Genomic DNA, 12,940 nt, shown 5'->3' on the forward strand with positions numbered 1-12,940 from the left:
CATTGTACCATGTTGTTATGTTGTGTCATGTTGTGTCACATTGTATCATGTTGTTATGTTGTGTCATGTCATGTTGTGTCATGTCATGTTATGTCACATTGTATCATGTTGTTATGTTGTGTCATGCCATGTTGTGTCATGTTTTGTCACATTGTATCATGTTGTCATGTTGTGTCACGTTGTGTCACGTTGTATCATGATGTCATGTTGTGTCATGTCATGTTGTGTCATGTTGTGGGACATTGTACCATGTTGTTATGTTGTGTCATGTCATGTTGTGTCATGTTGTGTCACATTGTATCATGTTGTTATGTTGTGTCATGTCATGTTGTGTCATGTCATGTTGTGTCACATTGTATCATGTTGTTATGTTGTGTCATGTCATGTTGTGTCATGTTCTGTCACATTGTATCATGTTGTCATGTTGTGCCATGTTGTGTCACGTTGTATCATGTTGTCATGTTGTGTCACATTGTATCATGTTGTTATGTTGTGTCATGTTGTGTCACATTGTATCATGTTATGTTGTGTCATGTTGTGTCACATTGTATCATGTTGTTATGTTGTGTCATTTTGTGTCATGTTGTGTCACATTGTATCATGGTGTGTCATGTTGTGTCACATCGTATCATGGTGTGTCATGTTGTGTCACGTGTCATGTTGTGTCATGTTGTCATGTTGTGTCTTGTTGTGTCATGTCATGTTGTGTCACATTGTATCATGTTGTCATGTTGTGTCACGTTGTGTCACATTGAATCATGTTGTCATGTTGTGTCATGTTGTGTCACATTGTATCATGTTGTTATGGTGTGTCATGTTGTGTCACATTGTATCATGTTGTGTCATGTTGTGTCACGTTGTGTCATGTTGTGTCATGTTGTGTCACATTGTATCATGGTGTGTCACATTGTATCATGGTGTGTCACATTGTGTCACATTGTATCATGGTGTGTCATGTTGTGTCACGATGTGTCATGTTATGTCATGTTGTGTCACGTTGTCATTTTGTATTATGTTGTGTCATGTTGTGTCACATTGTATCATGTTGTGTCACATTGTCATGTAGTATTATGTTGTGTCACATTGTCATGTTGTGTCACATTGTGCTGACTTGAATATCAACAACTATTAGCAAGATTGTGTTCTTCACATCATGGGCATGCAGGTTCTAAAGCAACATGTTCTTCACATCATAGGCATGCAGGTTCTAAAGCCACATGTTCTTCACATCATAGGCATGCAGGTTCTAAAGCCACATGTTCTTCACATCATAGGCATGCAGGTTCTAAAGCAACATGTTCTTCACATCATAGGCACGCAGGTTCTAAAGCAACATGTTCTTCACATCATAGGCATGCAGGTTCTAAAGAAAACATGTTCTTCACATCATAGGCATGCAGGTTCTAAAGCAACATGTTCTTCACATCATAGGCACGCAGGTTGTAAAGCCACATGTTCTTCACATCATAGGCATGCAGGTTCTAAAGCCACATGTTCTTCACATCATAGGCATGCAGGTTCTAAAGCCACATGTTCTTCACATCACAGGCATGCAGGTTCTAAAGCAACATGTTCTTCACATCATAGGCATGCAGGTTCTAAAGCAACATGTTCTTAACATCATAGGCATGCAGGTTATAAAGCAACATGTTCTTCACATCATAGGCATGCAGGTTCTAAAGCAACATGTTCTTCACATCATAGGCATGCTTTTTCTAAAGCAACATGTTCTTCACACAAAAGGCAAGCAGGTTCTAAAGCAACATGTTCTTCACATCATAGGCATGCAGGTTCTAAAGCCACATGTTCTTCACATCATAGGCATGCAGGTTCTAAAGCCACATGTTCTTCACATCACAGGCATGCAGGTTCTAAAGCAACATGTTCTTCACATCATAGGCATGCAGGTTCTAAAGCAACATGTTCTTCACATCATAGGCATGCAGGTTATAAAGCAACATGTTCTTCACATCATAGGCATGCAGGTTCTAAAGCAACATGTTCTTCACATCATAGGCATGCTTTTTCTAAAGCAACATGTTCTTCACACAATAGGCAAGCAGGTTCTAAAGCAACATGTTCTTCACACAATAGGCAAGCAGGTTCTAAAGCAACATGTTCTTCACATCATAGGCATGCAGGTTCTAAAGCCACATGTTCTTCACATCATAGGCATGCAGGTTCTAAAGCAACATGTTCTTCACATCATAGGCATGCTTTTTCTAAAGCAACATGTTCTTCACACAATAGGCAAGCAGGTTCTAAAGCAACATGTTCTTCACACAATAGGCAAGCAGGTTCTAAAGCAACATGTTCTTCACATCATAGGCATGCAGGTTCTAAAGCCACATGTTCTTCACATCATAGGCATGCAGGTTCTAAAGCAACATGTTCTTCACATCATAGGCACGCAGGTTCTAAAGCAACATGTTCTTCACATCATAGGCATGCAGGTTCTAAAGCCACATGTTCTTCACATCACAGGCATGCAGGTTCTAAAGCAACATGTTCTTCACATCATAGGCATGCAGGTTCTAAAGCAACATGTTCTTAACATCATAGGCATGCAGGTTATAAAGCAACATGTTCTTCACATCATAGGCATGCAGGTTCTAAAGCAACATGTTCTTCACATCATAGGCATGCTTTTTCTAAAGCAACATGTTCTTCACACAAAAGGCAAGCAGGTTCTAAAGCAACATGTTCTTCACATCATAGGCATGCAGGTTCTAAAGCCACATGTTCTTCACATCATAGGCATGCAGGTTCTAAAGCCACATGTTCTTCACATCACAGGCATGCAGGTTCTAAAGCAACATGTTCTTCACATCATAGGCATGCAGGTTCTAAAGCAACATGTTCTTCACATCATAGGCATGCAGGTTATAAAGCAACATGTTCTTCACATCATAGGCATGCAGGTTCTAAAGCAACATGTTCTTCACATCATAGGCATGCTTTTTCTAAAGCAACATGTTCTTCACACAATAGGCAAGCAGGTTCTAAAGCAACATGTTCTTCACACAATAGGCAAGCAGGTTCTAAAGCAACATGTTCTTCACATCATAGGCATGCAGGTTCTAAAGCCACATGTTCTTCACATCATAGGCATGCAGGTTCTAAAGCAACATGTTCTTCACATCATAGGCATGCTTTTTCTAAAGCAACATGTTCTTCACACAATAGGCAAGCAGGTTCTAAAGCAACATGTTCTTCACACAATAGGCAAGCAGGTTCTAAAGCAACATGTTCTTCACATCATAGGCATGCAGGTTCTAAAGCCACATGTTCTTCACATCATAGGCATGCAGGCTCTAAAGCCACATGTTCTTCACATCATAGCCACGCAGGTTCTAAAGCAACATGTTCTTCACATCATAGGCACGCAGGTTCTAAAGCAACATGTTCTTCACATCATAGGCATGCAGGTTCTAAAGCCACATGTTCTTCACATCATAGGCATGCAGGTTCTAAAGCCACATGTTCTTCACATCACAGGCATGCAGGTTCTAAAGCAACATGGTCTTCACATCATAGGCATGCAGGTTCTAAAGCAACATGTTCTTCACATCATAGGCATGCAGGTTATAAAGCAACATGTTCTTCACATCATAGGCATGCAGGTTCTAAAGCAACATGTTCTTCACATCATAGGCATGCTTTTTCTAAAGCAACATGTTCTTCACACAAAAGGCAAGCAGGTTCTAAAGCAACATGTTCTTCACACAATAGGCAAGCAGGTTCTAAAGCAACATGTTCTTCACATCATAGGCATGCAGGTTCTAAAGCCACATGTTCTTCACATCATAGGCATGCAGGTTCTAAAGCCACATGTTCTTCACATCACAGGCATGCAGGTTCTAAAGCAACATGTTCTTCACATCATAGGCACGCAGGTTCTAAAGCAACATGTTCTTCACATCATAGGCACGCAGGTTCTAAAGCAACATGTTCTTCACATCATAGGCATGCAGGTTCTAAAGCAACATGTTCTTCACATCATAGGCATGCAGGTTCTAAAGCCACATGTTCTTCACATCACAGGCATGCAGGTTCTAAAGCAACATGTTCTTCACATCATAGGCACGCAGGTTCTAAAGCAACATGTTCTTCACATCATAGGCACGCAGGTTCTAAAGCAACATGTTCTTCACATCATAGGCATGCAGGTTCTAAAGCAACATGTTCTTCACATCATAGGCATGCAGGTTCTAAAGCAACATGTTCTTCACATCATAGGCATGCACAGGATCAATAATTTCTCTTAATAGCGATTGACACTTGGGTTTGATGAGTATTGAGTATTTCCTTGCCAAGAAAATAGTTCCACTAAGACGTGTGCTGATGTTTCCAGCTCAGCACTCTGGTTGAGGAGTTCCTTCCTGGCCAAGCTGCTAGAAGATGGTCACTCTTACAACTGGACTTCTCCAAAGTTCTCCAAACAGGAGTCCGCCCTGCTGCTGAACGCCTCGGAGGCACTTTGGAGTAAGTCCATATTTGTGGTGTGGCTTCATGTCTTCCTGGTTGTCACTAATGTGTTGCTGTTCAATGTTTGTTCTATTCCTGATTGTCACTAATGTGTTGCTGTTCAATGTTTGTTCTATTCCTGATTGTCACTAATGTGTTGCCATTCAATGTTTGTTCTATTCCTGATTGTCACTAATGTGTTGCCATTCAATGTTTGTTCTATTCCTGATTGTCACTAATGTGTTGCTAGTCAATGTTTGCACTATTCCTGATTGTCACTAATGTGTTGCTGTTCAATGTTTGCACTATTCCTGATTGTCACTAATGTGTTGCTAGTCAATGTTTGTTCTATTCCTGATTGTCACTAATGTGTTGCTAGTCAATGCTTGTTCTATTCCTGATTGTCACTAATGTGTTGCTGTTCAATGTTTGTTCTATTCCTGATTGTCACTAATGTGTTGCTGTTCAATGTTTGCACTATTCCTGATTGTCACTAATGTGTTGCTGTTCAATGTTTGTTCTATTCCTGATTGTCACTAATGTGGTGCCATTCAATGTTTGCACTATTCCTGATTGTCACTAATGTGTTGCTGTTCAATGTTTGTTCTATTCCTGATTGTCACTAATGTGTTGCTGTTTAATGTGTGTTCTATTCCTGATTGTCACTAATGTGTTGCCATTCAATGTTTGTTCTATTCCTGATTGTCACTAATGTGTTGCCATTCAATGTTTGTTCTATTCCTGATTGTCACTAATGTGTTGCCATTCAATGTTTGTTCTATTCCTGATTGTCACTAATGTGTTGCTGTTCAATGTTTGCACTATTCCTGATTGTCACTAATGTGTTGCCTTTCAATGTTTGCACTATTCCTGATTGTCACTAATGTGTTGCTAGTCAATGTTTGTTCTATTCCTGATTGTCACTAATGTGTTGTTGTTCAATGTTTGTTCTATTCCTGATTGTCACTACTGTCTTGCTATTCAATGTTTGTTCTATTCCTGATTGTCACTAATGTGTTGCTAGTCAATGTTTGTTCTATTCTTGATTGTCACTAATGTGTTGCCATTCAATGTTTGTTCTATTCCTGATTGTCACTAATGTGTTGCTAGTCAATGTTTGTTATATTCCTGATTGTCACTAATGTGTTGCTAGTCAATGTTTGCACTATTCCTGATTGTCACTAATGTGTTGCTAGTCAATGTTTGTTATATTCCTGATTGTCACTAATGTGTTGCTAGTCAATGTTTGCACTATTCCTGATTGTCACTAATGTGTTGCTAGTCAATGTTTGTTCTATTCCTGATTGTCACTAATGTGTTGCTGTTCAATGTTTGTTCTATTCCTGATTGTCACTAATGTGTTGCTGTTCAATGTTTGCACTATTCCTGATTGTCACTAATTTGTTACTGTTCAATGTTTGCACTATTCCTGATTGTCACTAATGTGTTGCTGTTCAATGTTTGCACTATTCCTGGTTGTCACTAATGTGGTGCCATTCAATGTTTGTTCTATTCCTGATTGTCACTAATGTGTTGCTAGTCAATGTTTGCACTATTCCTGATTGTCACTAATGTGGTGCCATTCAATGTTCGCACTATTCCTGATTGTCACTAATGTGTTGCTAGTCAATGTTTGTTCTATTCCTGATTGTCACTAATGTGTTGCTAGTCAATGTTTGTTCTTTTCCTGATTGTCACTAATGTGTTGCTGTTCAATGTTTGTTCTATTCCTGATTGTCACTAATGTGTTGCTGTTCAATGTTTGTTCTATTCCTGATTGTCACTAATGTGTTGCCATTCAATGTTTGTTCTATTCCTGATTGTCACTAATGTGTTGCTGTTCAATGTTTGTTCTATTCCTGATTGTCACTAATGTGTTGCTAGTCAATGTTTGTTCTATTCCTGATTGTCACTAATGTGTTGCTAGTCAATGTTTGCACTATTCCTGATTGTCACTAATGTGTTGCTAGTCAATGTTTGCACAATTCCTGATTGTCACTAATGTGTTGCTGTTCAATGTTTGTTCCATTCCTGAGTGTCACTAATGTGTTGCTAGTCAATGTTTGCTCTATTCCTGATTGTCACTACTGTCTTGCTATTCAATGTTTGCTCTATTCCTGATTGTCACTACTGTCTTGCTAGTCAATGTTTGCTCTATTCCTGATTGTCACTACTGTCTTGCTATTCAATGTTTGCTCTATTCCTGATTGTCACTACTGTCTTGCTAGTCAATGTTTGCTCTATTCCTGATTGTCACTACTGTCTTGCTAGTCAATGTTTGCTCTATTCCTGATTGTCACTACTGTCTTGCTAGTCAATGTTTGCTCTATTCCTGATTGTCACTACTGTCTTGCTAGTCAATGTTTGCTCTATTCCTGATTGTCACTACTGTCTTGCTAGTCAATGTTTGCTCTATTCCTGATTGTCACTACTGTCTTGCTAGTCAATGTTTGCTCTATTCCTGATTGTCACTACTGTCTTGCTATTCAATGTTTGCTCTATTCCTGATTGTCACTACTGTCTTGCTATTCAATGTTTGCTCTATTCCTGATGGTCACTACTGTCTTGCTATTCAATGTTTGCACTATTCCTGATTGTCACTACTGTCTTGCTATTCAATGTTTGCTCTATTCCTGATTGTCACTACTGTCTTGCTATTCAATGTTTGCTCTATTCCTGATTGTCACTACTGTCTTGCTAGTCAATGTTTGCTCTATTCCTGATTGTCACTACTGTCTTGCTAGTCAATGTTTGCTCTATTCCTGATTGTCACTACTGTCTTGCTAGTCAATGTTTGCTCTATTCCTGATTGTCACTACTGTCTTGCTAGTCAATGTTTGCTCTATTCCTGATTGTCACTACTGTCTTGCTATTCAATGTTTGCTCTATTCCTGATTGTCACTACTGTCTTGCTATTCAATGTTTGCTCTATTCCTGATGGTCACTACTGTCTTGCTATTCAATGTTTGCACTATTCCTGATTGTCACTACTGTCTTGCTATTCAATGTTTGCTCTATTCCTGATTGTCACTACTGTCTTGCTATTCAATGTTTGCTCTATTCCTGATTGTCACTACTGTCTTGCTAGTTAATGTTTGCTCTATTCCTGATTGTCACTACTGTCTTGCTAGTCAATGTTTGCTCTATTCCTGATTGTCACTACTGTCTTGCTATTCAATGTTTGCTCTATTCCTGATTGTCACTACTGTCTTGCTATTCAATGTTTGCTCTATTCCTGATTGTCACTACTGTCTTGCTATTCAATGTTTGCTCTATTCCTGATTGTCACTACTGTCTTGCTATTCAATGTTTGCTCTATTCCTGATTGTCACTACTGTCTTGCTATTCAATGTTTGCTCTATTCCTGATTGTCACTACTGTCTTGCTATTCAATGTTTGCTCTATTCCTGATTGTCACTACTGTCTTGCTATTCAATGTTTGCTCTATTCCTGATTGTCTCTACTGTCTTGCTGCTAAAGGGACATTTTACCAACGCAACCACACGCCTGTCTTCCACACCAAGAACACCACTCTCAACAGAGATCATGTAAGTAATGCTGAAACACAAACAAAAACATTATATATACAAACAGTATACCTACATACCTACATACATACATACATACATATATATGTCAGTGAGGTTCATGGCTGGTGAGGCACTGACTTCATCACAGTCAGATTAATAAACATTTGAACCCTATAGAGTATCTTATTCGACATTTGATTGGCAGCAGTTAATAGGTTATGTTTAAAAGCTCATACCAGCATTTTTCCCTGCTTGCCACTTATATGTATGTATGCATATTTATATATATATATATATATATATATATATATATACATATATATACACATATATATGTGTATATATATGCATATATATGTATATATATATGTATATGTATACAGTATGTCCATTATTACAGTATGTCCATTATTACTGTATGTCCATTATTGTCCATTATTACAGTATAAATGGTCAAAATTGCCCGGCTCTAACTGTATGAGCCTTTCCATGACCAAATGTTTTGTGTTATTGTTCCTCCTAGGAGGCCTTGGACCAAATGATGGAGTCTTTGACCGTCCTGAAGCGGACCTTCTGCAGCATTAGTGTGGCTGTGGTCGACCCAGCAGCAGAAAACCTCCTCAGCAATGCAGTGCTGGCCTTCTGCCGCTCCAACAATACTGTCTTTGAGGCCTTTCTCCTCACACTCAACCAGGTACTTACTGTACTTACTGTATGTTCAAATATTCCACGTTTACACACACTTCCTGTCTTGGAACTTCAACTACAACTAAATAATAAAAACTAACCTTGGGTGGCCTGGGTTGTGGTAGTTAGGTCATGGTACTGAACTTGAGCCCATTATGACCATGTAAGGGCATGTTTGTGTAGGTCTTAACTAACTCTTCACAGAATGTAAACATGCTGTCTGGTACTCTTGTGGAGGTCTGCTACCACAAGCTTAATGGCCATACTTTACTAACTCTTGTGGAGGTCTGCTACCACAAGCTTAATGGTCATACTTTACTAACTCTTGTGGAGGTCTGCTACCACAAGCTTAATGGTCATACTTTACTAACTCTTGTGGAGGTCTGCTACCACAAGCTTAATGGCCATGCTTTTCTAACTCTTGTGGAGGTCTGCTACCACAAATTTAATGGCCATACTTTACTAACTCTTGTAGAGGTCTGCTACCACAAGCTTAATGGCCATACTTTACTAACTCTTGTGGAGGTCTGCTACCACACTCTTAATGGCCATACTTTACTAACTCTTATGGAGGTCTGCTACCACACCCTTAATTGGTCATTACTAACTCTTGTGGAGGTCTGCTACTACAAGCTTAATGGCCATACTTTACTAACTCTTGTGGAGGTCTGCTACCACACCCTTAATTGGTCATTACTAACTCTTGTGGAGGTCTGCTACTACAAGCTTAATGGCCATACTTTACTAACTCTTGTGGAGGTCTGCTACCACACCCTTAATTGGTCATTACTAACTCTTGTGGAGGTCTGCTACTACAAGCTTAATGGCCATACTTTACTAACTCTTGTGGAGGTCTGCTACTACAAGCTTAATGGCCATACTTTACTAACTCTTGTGGAGGTCTGCTACCACACCCTTAATTGGTCATTACTAACTCTTGTGGAGGTCTGCTACCACAAGCTTAATGGCCATACTTTACTAACTCTTGTGGAGGTCTGCTACTACAAGCTTAATGGCCATACTTTACCAACTCTTGTGGAGGTCTGCTACCACAAGCTTAATGGCCATGCTTTTCTATTTCTTGTGGAGGTCTGCTACCACAAGCTTAATGGCCATACTTTACTAACTCTTGTAGAGGTCTGCTACCACAAGCTTAATGGCCATACTTTACTAACTCTTGTAGAGGTCTGCTACTACAAGCTTAATGGCCATACTTTACTAACTCTTGTGGAGGTCTGCTACTACAAGCTTAATGGCCATACTTTACTAACTCTTTTGGAGGTCTGCTACCACAAGCTTAATAACCATACTTTAACTAACTCTTTTGGAGGTCTGCAACCACAAGCTTAATAACCATACTTTACTAACTCGTGTGGAGGTCTGCTACCACACCCTTAATGGCCATACTTTACTAACTCTTGTGGAGGTCTGCTACAACAAGCTTAATGGCCATACTTTACCAACTCTTGTGGAGGTCTGCTACCACAAGCTTAATAGCCATGCTTTTCTAATTCTTGTGGAGGTCTGCTACCACAAGCTTAATGGCCATACTTTACTAACTCTTGTAGAGGTCTGCTACCACAAGCTTAATGGCCATACTTTACTAACTCTTGTAGAGGTCTGCTACTACAAGCTTAATGGCCATACTTTACTAACTCTTGTGGAGGTCTGCTACTACAAGCTTAATGGCCATACTTTACTAACTCTTGTAGAGGTCTGCTACCACAAGCTTAATGGCCATACTTTACTAACTCTTGTAGAGGTCTGCTACTACAAGCTTAATGGCCATACTTTACTAACTCTTGTGGAGGTCTGCTACTACAAGCTTAATGGCCATACTTTACTAACTCTTGTGGAGGTCTGCTACCACACCCTTAATGGCCATACTTTACTAACTCTTGTTAATGGCCATACTTTACCAAGTCTTGTGGAGGTCTGCTACCACAAGCTTAATGGCCATATTTTATTAACTCTTGTGGAGGTCTGCTACCACAAGCTTATTGGCCATACTTTACTAACTCTTGTGGAGGTCTGCTACCACACCCTTAATTGGCCATTACTAACTCTTGTGGAGGTCTCCTACCACAAGCTTATTGGCCATACTTTACTAACTCTTTTGGAGGTCTGCTACCACAAGCTTAATGGCCATACTTTACTAACTCTTTAGGAGGTCTGCTACCACACCCTTAATGGCCATACTTTACTAACTCTTGTTAATGGCCATACTTTACTAAGTCTTGTGGAGGTCTGCTACCACAAGCTTAATGGCCATACTTTACTAACTCTTTTGGAGGTCTGCTACCAAAAGCTTAATATCCATACTTTACTAACTCTTTTGGAGGTCTGCTACCACAAGCTTAATAACCATACTTTACTAACTCGTGTGGAGGTCTGCTACCACACCCTTAATGGCCATACTTTACTAACTCTTGTGGAGGTCTGCTACAACAAGCTTAATGGCCATACTTTACTAACTCTTGTGGAGGTCTGCTACCACACCCTTAATGGCCATACTTTACTAACTCTTGTGGAGATCTGCTACCACAAGCTTATTGGCCATACTTTACTAACTCTTGTGGAGGTCTGCTACCACACTCTTAATGGCCATACTTTACTAACTCTTGTGGAGGTCTGCTACAACAAGCTTAATGGCCATACTTTACTAACTCTTGTGGAGGTCTGCTACCACACCCTTAATTGGTCATTACTAACTCTTGTGCTACCACAAGCTTATTCGCCATACTTTACTAACTCTTGTGGAGGTCTGCTACCACAAGCTTAATGGCCATACTTTACCAACTCTTGTGGAGGTCTGCTACCACAAGCTTAATGGCCATACTTTACCAACTCTTGTGGAGGTCTGCTACCACAAGCTTAATGGCCATACTTTACTAACTCATTTGGAGGTCTGCTACCACAAGCTTAATGGCCTTACTTTACTAACTCTTTAGGAGGTCTGATACCACACCCTTAATGGCCATACTTTACTAACTCTTGTGGAGGTCTGCTACCACAAGCTTAATGGCCATACTTTACTAACTCTTGTAGAGGTCTGCTACCACACCCTTAATTGGCCATTACTAACTCTTGTGGAGGTCTGCTACCACAAGCTTAATGGCCATACTTTTCCAAGTGTCCACAATGTTTGTTTAGAAGAAGACTTGATGTTCTCATAGTGTTGGTCTACCCTTTCAGTTGCTGTTTTCACTTTGGCCCTTGGAGTCAGAAAGTATAATCCTAGACCCCTCCCGAGTACAAGAACTAACATGTCTCTCTCATAACTTCTTTTTTGCCTCGGACCCCCAGATTCTGAAGGAGGAGATGTTGAGTAATCCAGACGAGCTGGCCAAGGGCGCCGGGGCTGTGTTGTTGTTGTTTCAAGAACTGCAGAACCAGACTTCATTGTGGGAGAACCTCTTGGATGTTCCTCAGCTCGCTGCCACAGAGTCACTCCACCAAATGTTGGACATCGCTGCAGCCTCCCTCTCCAACATCCAGGGGTACGTTATTTCAAGTCCTTCTAGTCAGCCTCCCTCTCCAACATCCAGGGGTACGTTATTTCAAGTCCTTCTAGTCAGCCTCCCTCTCCAACATCCAGGGGTACGTTACTTCAAGTCCTTCTAGTCAGCCTCCCTCTCTGACATTCAGGGGTACGTTACTTCAAGTCCTTCTAGTCAGCCTCCCTCTCCAACATCCAGGGGTACGTTACTTCAAGTCCTTCTAGTCAGCCTCCCTCTCCAACATCCAGGGGAACGTTACTTCAAGTCCTTCTAGTCAGCCTCCCTCTCCGACATCCAGGGGTACGTTACTTCAAGTCCTTCTAGTCAGCCTCCCTCTCCGACATCCAGGGGTACGTTACTTCAAGTCCTTCTAGTCAGCCTCCCTCTCCAACATCCAGGGGAACGTTACTTCAAGTCCTTCTAGTCAGCCTCCCTCTCCGACATCCAGGGGTACGTTACTTCAAGTCCTTCTAGTCAGCCTCCCTCTCCGACATCCAGGGGTACGTTACTTCAAGTCCTTCTAGTCAGCCTCCCTCTCCGACATCCAGGGGTACGTTACTTCAAGTCCTTCTAGTCAGCCTCCCTCTCCAACATCCAGGGGTACGTTACTTCAAGTCCTTCTAGTCAGCCTCCCTCTCCGACATCCAGGGGTACGTTACTTCAAGTCCTTCTAGTCAGCCTCCCTCTCCAACATCCAGGGGTACGTTACTTCAAGTCCTTCTAGTCAGCCTCCCTCTCCATTGAACAGTTTATTAT

At 40.8% G+C, this 12,940-nt stretch overlaps 1 protein-coding gene across 2 annotated transcripts in view; it reads left to right on the top strand.

Moving 5' to 3' along the window:
• The window catches only part of abca12 (ATP-binding cassette, sub-family A (ABC1), member 12), a 195,721-nt gene that overhangs the window by 5,879 nt on the left and 176,902 nt on the right, over positions 1 to 12,940 (top strand). The window contains exons 5-8 of one of the 2 annotated variants that reach the window (XM_061879994.1): positions 4,355 to 4,485; positions 7,948 to 8,015; positions 8,521 to 8,691; positions 11,991 to 12,184. In XM_061879994.1, the coding sequence (XP_061735978.1) occupies positions 4,355 to 4,485; positions 7,948 to 8,015; positions 8,521 to 8,691; positions 11,991 to 12,184 (564 nt within the window). Of the gene's footprint in view, positions 1 to 4,354; positions 4,486 to 7,947; positions 8,016 to 8,520; positions 8,692 to 11,990; positions 12,185 to 12,867; positions 12,885 to 12,940 lie in introns of those variants that run through there. The other variant, XM_061879995.1, reaches the window with a different exon arrangement.

The sequence above is a fragment of the Nerophis ophidion genome, linkage group LG19, assembly GCF_033978795.1.
Source record: "Nerophis ophidion isolate RoL-2023_Sa linkage group LG19, RoL_Noph_v1.0, whole genome shotgun sequence".
Taxonomy (NCBI): Eukaryota; Metazoa; Chordata; class Actinopteri; order Syngnathiformes; family Syngnathidae; genus Nerophis; species Nerophis ophidion.